Source organism: Pithys albifrons, chromosome Z (genome assembly GCF_047495875.1).
Source record: "Pithys albifrons albifrons isolate INPA30051 chromosome Z, PitAlb_v1, whole genome shotgun sequence".
NCBI classification, from domain to species: Eukaryota; Metazoa; Chordata; class Aves; order Passeriformes; family Thamnophilidae; genus Pithys; species Pithys albifrons.
The window spans coordinates 69,857,370-69,871,202 of NC_092497.1; the positions used below are offsets into that span (position 1 = coordinate 69,857,370).

Consider the following 13,833-nt stretch of genomic DNA (forward strand, 5'->3'; position numbering starts at 1 on the left):
AACAAATTTATTTTACAGATATCCAACTATGAAAACCAGATAATCAAATTACGGTCGGACTTTGAGAGAGGAGAGGCAGTTCGACAAGGTCTGGAGTATGAATTGGCAGTTGCCAGAAAAGACACCCATCTGAAAATGTGCACTGCAGAAGAAGAGTTAAATGATGCAAAAAACAAACTTGTGGAATTGCAAGGTAAGTTTCAAAGAAGTGAAGATGGGATAAAGGCTAAGTTAGTTCTAAGTCAGTAAGATAAGTGAGAATCAGGGACTTAAATTTCTAGTTACCGCTGTTTTTCTCAAATCTCTCTTATCTTTCCTATCTTTTATCCATCTGCTTTTGAAAACTCATAAAAGTTTACAAAACTCTTACTGTCTCATACGTGGATTGCAACTAACCCGCTAAGCTGTCATCCCTTTTTTTTTACGTCTTGCTCCTTACCTTCTGTTATTTCTCCCTTCAGTGTGTCTGTGTACAGAGTTGTAATCATGATGGCTGTGGCTGTCTCTACATCATTGTCATCTCTATGTTCAATAGTCCTTCCTTTTCCGTTTCAGGGTGGAAAAAAAAGAAAGAAAACAAATCCATTCCTCTTCATTTGTTTGCATATTTGCAGCAACTTTTCTTCCGGAAGTTCTCCTCATACTACTGTTTTCTTTCATATTTTCAAACTTTTCAAACTTTTCATTGTTCATGTCTGGTTTATTTACTTCTTGTCAACTTTTTTCTCTTTTTACAGGTATTGCATGTTGTGACAATAGCATGTGGAAAGGAACTTTTTTATACCTAGCCATTTCTTTTCTACTACTTTCATGTTCAGAAACTCAGATTTCCTTAATGCTCCTCAAACAGAGAAATATTTTTGATTCTTACAAAAGAGGTGCATTTTTAGTTACCTAAACTAGTATAATCTCTTTAATCTAGTACAAGAGATATACTTGTGCGTTTGTGAACCTTTGATGTTCGATAAGGAATTTGGAGCACTACTGTTGAAGATTTTAACCCTCCAGGAATGGAAGCAGACTCTGAATCTTACAAGTACTAAAAGTACTAAGTGTTTTTGAAATAATTGAAAAGCTAAGCTTTCACTCTCTTGTAGAAAGACATGATAAATGAAAAATCTAATGCATTGCTAACTGGAAGAAGGCATTTTTTTCCCCCTTGGAAATTTCTCTGTGATTGCAAGCTGAAGACTTGAACTGCTGTTTTCTCACCTAGAGAAGACTTGTTTCTTTCTGTGCATGCTCATTTTACTGCTAATTTTCTTTACCAGTTTAGAAGTGAGTAGTGCCATATTGCCAAGGAGAGATGGGACTCAAAAGGGACTGATGATGGAGGAACCACAGCACAGTGACCCCAGGCTGCTCCGCTGCCTGTCACTTTCCTGAAGGGACTGGGCTAACATGTGGTGGGGGACTGGATAACAAAAAGTGTGTAGAAGTTTTGCAGAAATAAGGGATATTTTCTTAAATGTGTACGTGTGTATGTGTGCATGTTAGTTTCTGTCAATACCACAGTCAGTTGGTTGTCTGTCAACTGACAGTAAATTCCATTGGTTGTAATTTCTTAACTTTTTGTTTCTGTGGCAAATGCCAAAAAACCCTAGGCATCATTGTATTGCTGCTTAATTCTTTAGCAATCTATAATTTATTGCTTCTTTTCCCTGGTCGCTTGGAGTCATTTTCACCTCATGTGGTACTTTGCTGTGTCCCCAACACAGCTTCTTAGACAAAATGTCTCATTTTTGCCTTGTGTCCTTCAGTTTTTCTACCCTTGTTTTGAATCTGACAGGCTTTTCCCACTGTTGTGTCCACTGATTCTCTGTGTCATCTTAATGTGCCTCTTCTGCTCATTTGATCCTTCTCTGACTAGGAAGAAATTTCAGAAAGCTGTGATGAGTTTGAAATAAAGATGTATTAGAAAGTGGAAATCACTTAATTGCCAGTGTAGCTAGTTAAGTTCTGCAAAATGAAAAGCCAATACAAAGTATTTTCATCTGAAAGCCAGTTAGTAAAATTAAACAAAGCTCCTATAAAACATAGTACAGGTAATGAAGCTTCCCCTGGCATTTAAGCTTTCACAGAAGGGTACGTACAATGTTCTGCTATCTCATGTCATTTGCTGGGCTAAAAAGATTTGAATCTTTTGAGCTGCAGTAAATTTATTTGGAAAAGCTAACCCTTTGCTTGTTAGCCCAGCCTGTCTTAGGTTTACCTGCAGTCCCTTTCATTGAGTAGATGCCTATCTTTACTGTCACTTGAACTGAGCTCAAATTTAATTGATACAGACTAATATCTGCATCAAAGATGAAATTTGGAAATAAGCTGTCCAACTGTAGAAATCTGAAAATAAGTCCTCCATGCTATAGAGATGTCACTTGAAAGATATATCTCAAGTATTTATTCTTTTCCAAGAGGAGAAGAGTTTTCATTTGTAAAAATCTCTAAAATAGTCCTATATCCTTCTGTGGAGGGTGCTATAGGAACTCAAAATTTCATAGTTTCTTAGTAGTGAAGGTGTTGCTCTCCAGCTGTTTTAGTGTTCTACAGGGTATCACAATACACAGAAGAACTGATGATCATTATGCATTTTTTTTCTGGACATGCTTTGCAGAGCTACTTGTATTTTTTCTTTTTCTTTTTCTGTAAACAACAGTACTCAATGAAAACCTTCAGCAGAAAGTGACAGAGACTGAGAAAACGTTTCATAATGCTCAGCAGAAGTGGGAAGAAGAACAGCAAAGACTTGCAAGGGCGAAGGATGATATCAGCAGAATTTACAACAGTGAATATGTATTCCTTCTTAAGGAGAGAAACGAAGTAGAAAGAATTTTGCTGGTATGGTGTATTAATAGTTGGAAAGTTGCATGGATGATGGCTGAAACTTTTTTGATATGAAGTGTGTAGTCTTTCTGGTTTAGGGAAAAAACTCCTTCACATAGCTACATATTGCAGAATATTTCTGAAATGTGTAGCCTATATAGAAAATAGTTCGGTTTTCTCACTTTGTTTCTGTTGCTGTTCCCCTGTCTATCACCCTCATTATAGTTACATAGTTATAAAATTACAGGAAGTAAAACATACCTACATAAATGTTAAATCTGGACCTGACTACCCTAGTTGTTTTTTGAAAGCTTAATTGATTTAGTTTGGCAGTTGATTGTCAGATGGATCTAGGTTTATAAATTATGACTTCAAATGTGTTCTAGTCTTTGGTGTTGTGTATTTACAGTCCTGTTTATAATCATCTATAGTTATTCTAAGTTATGAAAGGAAAGCTGGATAAAAGCAGATTTCATTGTGGTCTTAATATTACATAGATGTGAGATTCTAAGCATGTATGGCAAATCCTGTTTGGCAAAACTACAGTGTATGAACAGTAGGTCTGAACTTGGCTATGAAAATACTGAGGCAGGTGTGGAAATGTGTCTCTATGATGTGGAGGAAAAGGAATCCTCTCTGCTTTCTAACAGATTTGTATTGTGCTCTATTGAGTGTGCTTAGCATGCTGTCCAGTACATGATAAAAGTTATTGGGGTTCGATAGTAAGTGCAATAGCATCATCTTGTGGTTAGTCAGAATATAATATTCCTTCACAGAAGCAATCAGTTTTTCCTTAGTCTGTTTGTGAATTTGTGTTGTTTATCCACACTTAAAAAAAAGCAAATGAACTTCCATGTTTTTCATAAGCAGGTATGTATAGAAAGTGTTTATGTGACATGTATACATAGCAGAGTGGTTTTTTTGCATAGTGAAGAGTGTTACTCTTTGAACCCTCTGAGTGTAGGTGACTGCTGGAATAGTCTGACACAGTCATACCATGTCTGGAAAGTTCAGAGACTTTACGATTCTGAAGTTCTACCAGTCATGTTTTCTTGTTTAAAAAGGTTGATGTATTATTTTTGTCAGGTTTAGGCTGCTAGTGTTAGGTACATTTCCAGTACAAAATGCTTTTAAGTCTTGATGTAATATTTTCCAGCAAACTTGTATTACTTATTCTTATTGCACTTTTCTCAGCTCACTTTTGTTCATATGTGGAAGATAAACCTAAAGTGATTAGTATTTCTGTATCTTTCCAGTGTGGAGCAAGTGGGAGTAGTTGTATATTTCAGTAAAAAATTCTTTTTTTGCCATACTGATGGGAAGAAACCGCTTCATTGTCTTGATATTACAGGCAAAGTTAGAGGATTAACTTAAATTTAATCCATATCCAGATAGAATATTTTTGCAATATTTCGGTTTACTAAGGTTCACATTTTTTAATTCAGATGTTTCACATGCATGCTCCTTCTTACCTTTTCAGAGAATGCCAAAGAATTCGTGCCATAGTGCCTGTGCATGAAAAAAGAGAGAAAACAAACTTAATTTTTTCATTCCTAGTTGGTAACACTTAGCACTATGCTAGTAAGAGAATTGCGATTCCCGTATTGTCATGTTTGAGTGGCCAAAACCTTCTCCTTTTAGTCTGGAAGAGCTGCTAAAATTTGTTTTCCAAACTTTGGAAGAGATTCATATTTCTTTGATCTTCTTGTATAAACATGGTTCTATCAAACTTCAATCTTCCAAAGAATTGTTCTTTATAAATAATTCATTTTCTTCTCCTTCCTGCTCTGCACGTGCCTTATGATTAATGATTTCCAGGAGCAAGATTATGTGATGTAAGAGTAATAGCAGAATTTACAGACCAGATGGTTTATTTTCCCAAAATGTCTCATGCCTACCATGGTAAATGGTAGGAGTAAATGAACAGGAGGACTTAATGTAATCTTTCTATGTTTCGCACAGGAAGTAATTTGTACAAATTGTCTCTGCTAAGGTCCCCCAACTAAATCATGGATTTATAGCTTGTTTCTGATGCTAGTTATGGAAAAGCCTGTTCCTGTCCACTAGAAAAAAGCTATTCTTTTTGAGGCTTCTTGTATCTCCAGCTTAAATATGCACTAGACTACTGGGGGCTCATTATTTGGCTACTTTCTCTATGTCTGGTGTGACATGAATGAGGATGTTGTAGCAGTCACTCCATAGAACTGCTGAGTCCTATAGTGTTAGTAGTTACATCAACCTGTAGCTTGGTTCAACTTCCAAAAGCAGAAATTTTGGTGAGAAACCGCTTAATTATTTTATTCTCTCTGAACTTAATAGTTTAATTTTTTAAGTAATTCAGTTTCTAGACAGGAAGGTCCTTCTCAAAATAGCGGAAATTTGGCATATTTAGTTTATGGGAGTATCTTTCAATAAGTGTCTGATTTGATTCGAAGTTCTAACAGTTCAAATAAAAACAAAATAGACCTGTCCCTGTGTATCATTTCATCAAATGGCCTTAACTGTTTCCCTCTCCATTGCTGCCATTGAGCTGAGAGAGATAAGAGAATGGTAGAGCAGCCTTGTAGTCTTTTAGAGAAAGATTTCCTGTGGGAAATTGGCTCTGATTTTAGTATTACCACAGAAGGTCATGTTCATAGTGAGTTTTGAGCCAATACATGTTATCTGTGATGAAGGAAGAGCTCGTCTGCTGTTGGGTAAGTGGCTGTGCTGGCATGTGCTGCTATATTAGCTTTTAATAACCTGTTCTGAGGCAGTTGCCTTCCTCTTTTGACCCCTCTACTGTAATATTTTATGTTAGAAAAAGTATCTCTTAATGCTTTATATTTTTTCTAGGAGCTGAATAATGAACTGCAAAATATACACAAGAAGTTGAGAGATGTGGAGGTGGAACACAGCGGCTGTTGTGAGGTGCTGAGATGCCAGGCCAATGAACTTAAATGCAGCACTGAACGAGAGAAGCAACTTAAAAAGGCACTTGAAGTGAGGGTTTTTGACTATTGCTTTTAGTCTCAACAAGCACTGACAGTGAACAATTTCATTTTTGATGGATGGAACCTTTCAGTTAGGCTGTGAATTTTGTCTGCTTGATGAACAGAATGTTGAGGGAATAGCATCCTGGAAGATCACAGTGGTGTTACAGCAGCCTGTTCTTATCTAGAACTAACTGCTACAGGTAGTTTTAGTTTTCCTGTCTGCAGGTCTTTGAGAGAAATACCTTGTAAATGTGCTCCTTATGCTAAATCACTAGTTTTGTTCTAGATTTCAATATTTGTTTGTACACTGATAGGCTTTGCAGTACCCATATTATCTGTATTTACAGTCTAGACCAAGATTTTCTCGGTAGAACATTTGCAGAAAAGCATAGTGACTGGGTAGTTCTTTATCTTGATGTATGTTTTCTACTAAAGGCATATTTAAATCTTTTCTGCAATGAATTTTAAAGAACTGTCCCTTGCATTCTATTGGAGCCCTTAAAGAAACAAGTGACATAGTTTTCAGCTGTGTTGTTTTGTGTTGTTTTTCTCTTAAAGGCAAAAGAAGTGTTTAAAGCATTGATTTCTAGGTAGTAGAGTCCTGCATTAAAGATGAAGTACAAAAGAAATTTCCTACAGGGAAGATCAAAACTCATCAACTAAAACCACTGACTTATTGATAAACAAGGTAGACCTTTGTGCCCTCAAAGAGTTCTGCTGGAAATCTATTATCATTTATTGTGAGCTGCACATATTGGCCTAGGTGGAATTGCCGTTAGCTGGAAAGTGCTGCGTACTGGGGAGTTCCAATAGCCTTTTAAAAAACCAAAGAGTTTTGCTTCCATATGCTCAAATAAGGACTCTTCTTGTGACTTTGTGGCTTTTAATATACCAACATGCAAATCATGAGCTGAAATGAGGAGGAGCAAGGCAGAAAATTATTATCATTCTAAACATTTTGTTTGAATGTACCCACCAGCAGTAAATTTGAAAAGAAAGCACTCAGTTCCTTGAAAATGTACAACTGCTATACCCTGAAGATAGACTTATCAGGGAATGTTACCTATTAATTGCAGTCAAATAAAATATTTTCTTCTTTATTTTTATATTTTAACTTTTTGAATCTCTTTACAATGTCAGTCTACATAAAAATGAGCCCTGTGCTACTTATTGTAAATATAGCTATTTAAGCAGTGATTAAGGAAAAGTATGTGATGACACCTCTTGCATTTGAAAATTTAAGCAAATTAGCACAAATCTCTGAATTAAATAAAAAAGACTAGGTTAGACTTCAATGTGTATGCATTTGCCAGCTTGTGTCTCACTTTACCATCTCAAAAGTAAATTGTTTGTGTGTATCTGTCTGAAAGGACCTTCAATAACAACTTTGACCACTTCTCTAGACAGCATGTTCTAATGCTTGACAACCCTTTCTATGAAGACTTTTTTCTTAATATGTAATCTAAGCCTCCCCTGGCACAACTTCAAGCCATATCCTCCTCTCATCCTGTCACTTGTTACTGGGGAGAAGAGACTGACTCCCATTACACTACACTCTCATTTCAGGTAGCTGTAGAGTGCAGTAAGGTCTCCTCTGATCCTTCTTTTCTCCAGGTTCCACTCATGTGGGAGCATGAGAGACTGTCCAGACTTGTGCTCCAGATACTTCACCAGCCTCATTACCCTTCTCTTGACTCGCTCCAGGACCTCAGTGTCCCTCTTGAAGTGAGGGGTCCAAAACTGAACACAAGATTCGAGGTGCAGCCTCACCAGTGCCGACTGTGGGGGATGATCACTCTCTTAGTTCTGCTGGCTGTGCTATTTTTGCTAAAAGCCAAGATGCCATTGTCCTTGGCCACCTGGGCACGCTGCTGGCTCATGTTCAGCTGCTGTCAAGTAGCACTCCTGTGTTCTTTTCTGCAGGGCATCTTTCCAGCCACTCTGCCCCAGGCCTGTAGTGGTGCCTGGGGTTGTTTTGACCCAAGTGTGGGACCTGGCCCTTCACCATGTTGAACCTCACACTGCTGGCCTCAGTCCATTGATCCAGCCTCTCCACATCCCTCTGCAGAGTCTTCCTACTTCTAAGCAGATCAATACTCCTGCCAAACTTGTTTTCATCTGCAAACTGATTTAGGGTGCACTCAATCTCATAATCCAGATCATTAATGAAGGTGTTACACTGGACTGACCCCAATTCTGAGCTCTGGGGAACACCCACTGGTGACTGGCTGACAGCTGGACAAAACTCCATTCACCACCACCCTCTGGGTCTGGCCAGCCATCCAGTTCTTTACCCAGCAGAGTGCACCTGTCCACATCATTAAACAGCAAGTTTCTTCAGGAGAATGCTTGGAAAACATGATAAAAGGCTTTACTAAACTTTAGATAGATAACACCTTCAACCTTGCCTTCATCCACTAAGAGGGTCACAATATCAGTTAACTGAGCTGGATTTCTGTACAGATATCTTGAAGTAGTACACCCCAGTACCCCTGTATTTCTTTATCTCTCTTCATGAAATGTTTAGCTTATAGATTGAAATTGATAGATATAGGAGACATCTTCAATTTCCATGCAGAATGCCTTATGTTAATTGTAATTTGGTTAGCAAATGTGTACTTAAATTATTGATAGTGGCAGCAAACTTCCTAAGGTGATTATGTGAAGAGTAGTTTCTACTTAAAATTCTACAATCTTTTGTTGTACACTACTTCTTGATAAGCAATGAACTCTGGAGTTCATAAAACTGTTCTTTTACTACCCTCTGCTGGACATCAGAGAGAAATCCTTAGGAAATTACTTGTTTTGTGATAATGAAAGGAAATGTTAACTTTGGAGTGTTTTCTTTTTGTGTAGTGGCACTCTTCTGAAGAATTATATCCAACAAACTCTTAGGTAGAAAGGAATATGAAAAAAGTCTACCTGCCCCCATTTTTAAATTTTTTTCCCTGTCCAATATTATTATGGTTTTACCCCTCAATCATTATTCTGATGATTGTCTAAAAGTGGAAATTTCTAGTTTCTGAAGTTAGAAATTAAGTGGAAGAATAAGGGCAAGTTTTTATGTACTCTTAAACTGAAAGACAACTGCTGATGCACTGTCTAATTTGCTAGCTTTCCAGTTTGCAGTGATACCAATGTGCCATGCCACTTCATGAACATAGACTCCTTCTGAAGCAGAAAACATGCTAGAAAAATTCATAATGTGAACCCTAAATATCATTCTTCCTCTTTAGTTAGGGTTCAGTAGCCAAAGAAATAATTGATCTATTTCTATTAAACTCATCAAGACACTACTATTCATTATAATCAATTTCCAAGACCAGTGTTTTTATTTTAGCCTTTAGCCCATTCCTAATGATGATTCTTGGGAAACACAGAGCAATTTTTGTATAAAAGTAGTTTTTTCTTGTGATGTGTCCAGCCAAAAAGCTGGATGGGAAAGTGGTTTTGCAACGAGAATGTGGATTTTACCATGAGAAACAGAGTTATTAGTTCATTCATTTCAAACTCTTTGCCTTGCTCACAGAAATGTAATGACTTTCTGTTGTTTATTTTAGTTTTTTGAGGCCACCAACTCTTAGCAAGGTGAATCTCAAGATCTTTCAAAGTTTTTAAGATTTTCTACTGAGGCTGGAAAAATGTCCTATAACTTGGTTCTGAGACTGAATATATTATCATATGGCTGAGATTTTTACTTACCATGTAAGGACCATTCCCTTAGCTTTCACATTGCCTTTTTTTGCTCACCCCTTGTCCTGCTAAATGTGTATTCTTGTAATGACTTGGTAATGCTGCTGTAATGGGGCTATAACTGCAAAGAGGACTTGGGTGATGGTTCATATCTGTATTTGTACGAGGTCAGGCTGAAAGTACTTTACTTCAGTGGTTAAGGATTGCTTGAATTTGAGTAACTTCATTGTTACTAAAGGATTGTTTGTTTTCCAGACAGGAGATGGCTCCACCTTACCATGATCAAGAGGCATCAACATTTATAACACTAGGTGGAAGTAGTTGGCATATCTCCCATAGATGTGTTTAGACCCCCTGGTTTGAGTTGTTAATATAGGGAATTGCTCTTAAGTAGGAAGATGTTAATCTGAATATGGAAGCACAGAGTGGGTGGGTGATGATCCAGATGTGAGTACATATGTGTGTTCTTCACTTAAAACTTTATCTTGTCTGAGCATTTCAGATAGATATTGGACCACAGCTTTGGGAAAGTGTAAGTATTTTGATAGCTTGTTAGTAAAACGAAACAAACATCTTGCAGAAGTAGTCTAAATAGAAGCAGAGAAGAAAAAAATTACTTCTATTACTCTGTATAAACGTGTTGTAAATGTACTTTTCTCTTTTTCCCCCTCTATTGTTTTCTTTGTTCCTTATCTGATAAAGGGTATGTTTATGTAAATGCAAATGTCAAACAGCAAATGTGCTATTGCACAAAGGTAGGATACAGCATTGCACTTTCAATATGGAGTACACTAATATTCAGAAATATTGCAGTACTTGAAGAAAGTGTGAGGGACTGACAAAAGTGGAAACCGTAAAGGACAGTTTGGTAAATGGTATTGCAAACTGTTAGGATGCAGAAAATGTCTCCTAGAAACCACACAGATTTGCAACAGAACACTGGAAAAAGTAGCTGAACCTTAAGAAATTAGAGTAAACATATAGCATGGTTTCCCAGAAGTTTTAAGGCTGGCATTAAGGGTATTGTAGTCGTATTTATTTACTGTTTCTTGAAAGTCATAATTCTGGCTGTGCTATTATGGAAACTGATCCCAGTTATCTTTGTTCTTTAAGTTAAGACTAGAATCGACTCAGCTTGAATATCTAATGAAACTTAAGAAATTCCATGAGTTTATGTCTGCCATCTTAAGTAAGATGTCTGCTTTCATATATCCTGTTAGGGGCACACAAAGGTGACAACTGACTGAATCTTTTTGAATAACCGATGGTTTTGATGTTGGATAAACAAGCACTTTATAATAATTGGAGAAATGACTTTTTGGCCCATCCTTGAGATGGATTTATATGTGACAAGAAGCTTTCAATGTTAAACCAGAATGTATTCCCATTTGACTCCCAGATAAGAGCCTATGGTCTGGATATCTGTGGCCTGCAAGCTTGCTCTAGGTTTTTTTCTCACAGCTTCTTTTTTGTAGACAGGCATTGTGTAAAGTTTGCATTCACAGGATTCAGTAAGAATACTGATTTTTATCTTTTGTTTGAATCAAAGAGGTTTGACTGCCTTAACATGATTCCGGTACCAGTGTCTTTCCGTTTGTCAGACAGAAACACATACTTCCTCCTTCCTGTTTGCCTTTTTGGATTTTTTAGCATGGCATAACAGGTTAGACTCATCTCTGACATTTCTCTTTCACTCACAGAATGTGTAATAGATTGCTTTCACTGGTGCGGCATATACAGCTTCTCACTGTGAAGGGAAGTGCATATAAGTAGAGCCTGTTTGAACCTTTACTAGCAAAATAGAATAGATTTTCTATATAGTATTTTGTTGCAGTTGTGTTCTTCCCAATGGAGTCTTCAGACTCAGTTTGGAATCGAGGTGCAAGTCCTATGGCTGATGTGCACTTAGAAATACCAAGGATCTTTTCCTTAGAGCAATCTAAGCAAATACGAATTTCTTTATACTTATGTGCTGATAACTGGTTCAATATTTCTTGAAGTTTTTGTTTTCCAGATAATTTCTCACTGATTTGGTTCTTGTATCTGTTAGATGTATGGTGAACCATAAGCTTCAGCAAACAAGTCACAGAGGAGAGGAAGAAGAATATTCATTGCTCCACCAGTCACAGTCAGCATCTACATGACTTGCTCAATTCACATATATAATTTCTTTGCAAGCTCTTTAGAACATCTGAATCTTTGGGGTACAGTTTATATAGTGGTAAGATAAGATTTGCCTGATTAATCTTCTGAGACTTTTGGGAAGAACACAGTTTATTCTTCATCTTTGGCTTCTAACAAATGCGATATTAGGGCAGTTCTTGTCAGATCCCTGGCAGTGACTTGTTTTTCTTGAATGAAAAGACATTTTATTTCTTTCCCTGGGTCTTTGTTCTTTGAAGATCCAGTGAACTGATTTAAACAAGATGTTAAAAATCAAAATTGTAAGGAACTATTGGTATGAAGCAAAGCTTTAAAGAACCAAACTCTAGAGAGGAATGAGGGCACTGATATTCCTAACTTTGTGAAGAAACTTCAGTTTTGAAAAAGTCAGTTTTCTCATGCCCTTTATATGGGGATATGATCTGTAAGATGATACGTACCTGTCAAACTGAATTGTGGTTTCTAATTTAATTTTTGTGTGTATACTGTCTTGACTCTATTTGAATACTTTCCCTTGGATACCTGTCAGGTACATCTGGCTCTTCTTTGGTTGGTGTCTAGTGTTCATAACTCTTTTATAGTAGGCTGCACATGCTGTCCTGCTTGCAAATAGGAACTGTTTTTCCTATTCCAAAGATTACCAAAAATGTCTGTAGCAGAAACACTAATTTTCCCAGTGCTTCTCTTTCTATATGCATGCTCATTGTGTTAATTCTTCAGTGGCTTGTGACGGCTCAAACAAAGGAAACATCTGCAAATATGACTGTTTAAATGGAATTGTTCTTACTTCAGACAGCAAAAGAGTGGTGTGTTGTCTGCCTGCTCCTGCCTCTCTTCCCTTATTGTCTCAGGATTGTCTCAGGATTGAGGTTTCTGTATTTCTGGGAGTTCGTGTTTCCTTTGGACCACATTAGTTGTTCTTGCATTTAGTGTCCATTATGTCAGCTCAAGGAGATAGATGCTAATTTTAAAAAGCTATACCAAGAACTGGTACTTATATGTTCTTTTGCAGAGAATGTGATTGCTGCACTTATTAATTCTTGCAGATACCCTCATTCAAGTGATTATTTATTATTTCTGGTGGGTTTTTTCATCCTAAGACTGATGAAATCTAACAGTTCTAGGATGTTCCATTTGAGTTGATAGTTAATCATTCTGATGGTGTTTTCCATCTCTGGTTTCAGCTGAAAAGAGGCTGAGATGAAGGTATAGTTCTATTTTGGACAGGTGCTTTGGAAATAATACTTAGAAGTCAAATTCATTGCAGAGGCTGTGAATTAGTATGTTGTGCCTCAAAACTTTACTAGCAGAATTACTTTTTTCATTTCTGTGTTTGCTGTAAAACCAGACACTTGAGCAAACCAGCCAAAGACGGAAAAGTGTTTTTGCTCTTCAGGGTATGCAATGAAATATTCTCAGTACCGTTTCCATTTCTTCATTTAATTATTTTTAAATTACATTTCCTACTCTAAATGTTGTGGTAGGTACCTTCCTTGCTAGTTATTTTATCTTCTCATCAAACTTACAGTAGAATTATTTTTAGATGGAGTTGTTAAATTTTTTAGAAAAAAAATGAAATCCACATGTATTTGTTGTTGACTGACCACTTTTAATAGGCTGACAGTGTTTTTGAGTAAAACTATCCTGTTGACAGATGTTCATCTGTTGGAGGATACTAAGGAGTTCTTCTAAACTGAAGCAAAAGGTAGTTTGCTAATTCTTCATTAAGGGCAAAGCAGATTAGGATGTTTGGAAGGAACAGTGCCTAGAGAGTACTGAGACTCTTAAGCTATTTTTCAGAGAGTCACAGAATGAGTAAGGTTGGAAGGGACCAGAGTGGGCCATCTGGTCCAACCTCCCTGCCCAAGCAGGGTCATCCCAGAGCACGTGGCAGCGGATCACATCCAGATCATTCTTGAATATCTCCAATGAGGTTGTGCTACAACCTCTCTGGCAATCTGTTCCGGTGCTCAGTCACTCACACGGTAAAGAAGTTCTTCCTCATGTTCAGGTGGAACTTCCTGTGCACCAGTTTCTGCCCACTGCCTCTTGTTCTATTGCTCAGCACCACTGAGAAGAGCCTAGCTCCATCCTCTTGACACCCTCCTTTCAGATACTTGTACACATTTATGAATTCCCTTCTCAGTAGTCTCTTCTCCAGGATGAACAGCTCCTTGAGACT

General features: G+C 37.3%; 1 protein-coding gene across 5 annotated transcripts in view; it reads left to right on the forward strand.

Annotated features, from left to right (window-relative positions):
* CCDC171 (coiled-coil domain containing 171) overlaps positions 1-13,833 on the forward strand; it is a 150,466-nt gene that overhangs the window by 9,681 nt on the left and 126,952 nt on the right. For all 5 annotated transcript variants that reach the window (XM_071580374.1, XM_071580377.1, XM_071580378.1 and 2 more), the window contains exons 4-6: positions 19-193; positions 2,654-2,835; positions 5,656-5,802. In XM_071580374.1, coding sequence (XP_071436475.1) covers positions 19-193; positions 2,654-2,835; positions 5,656-5,802 — 504 coding nt within the window. The remainder of the gene's footprint in view (positions 1-18; positions 194-2,653; positions 2,836-5,655; positions 5,803-13,833) is intronic.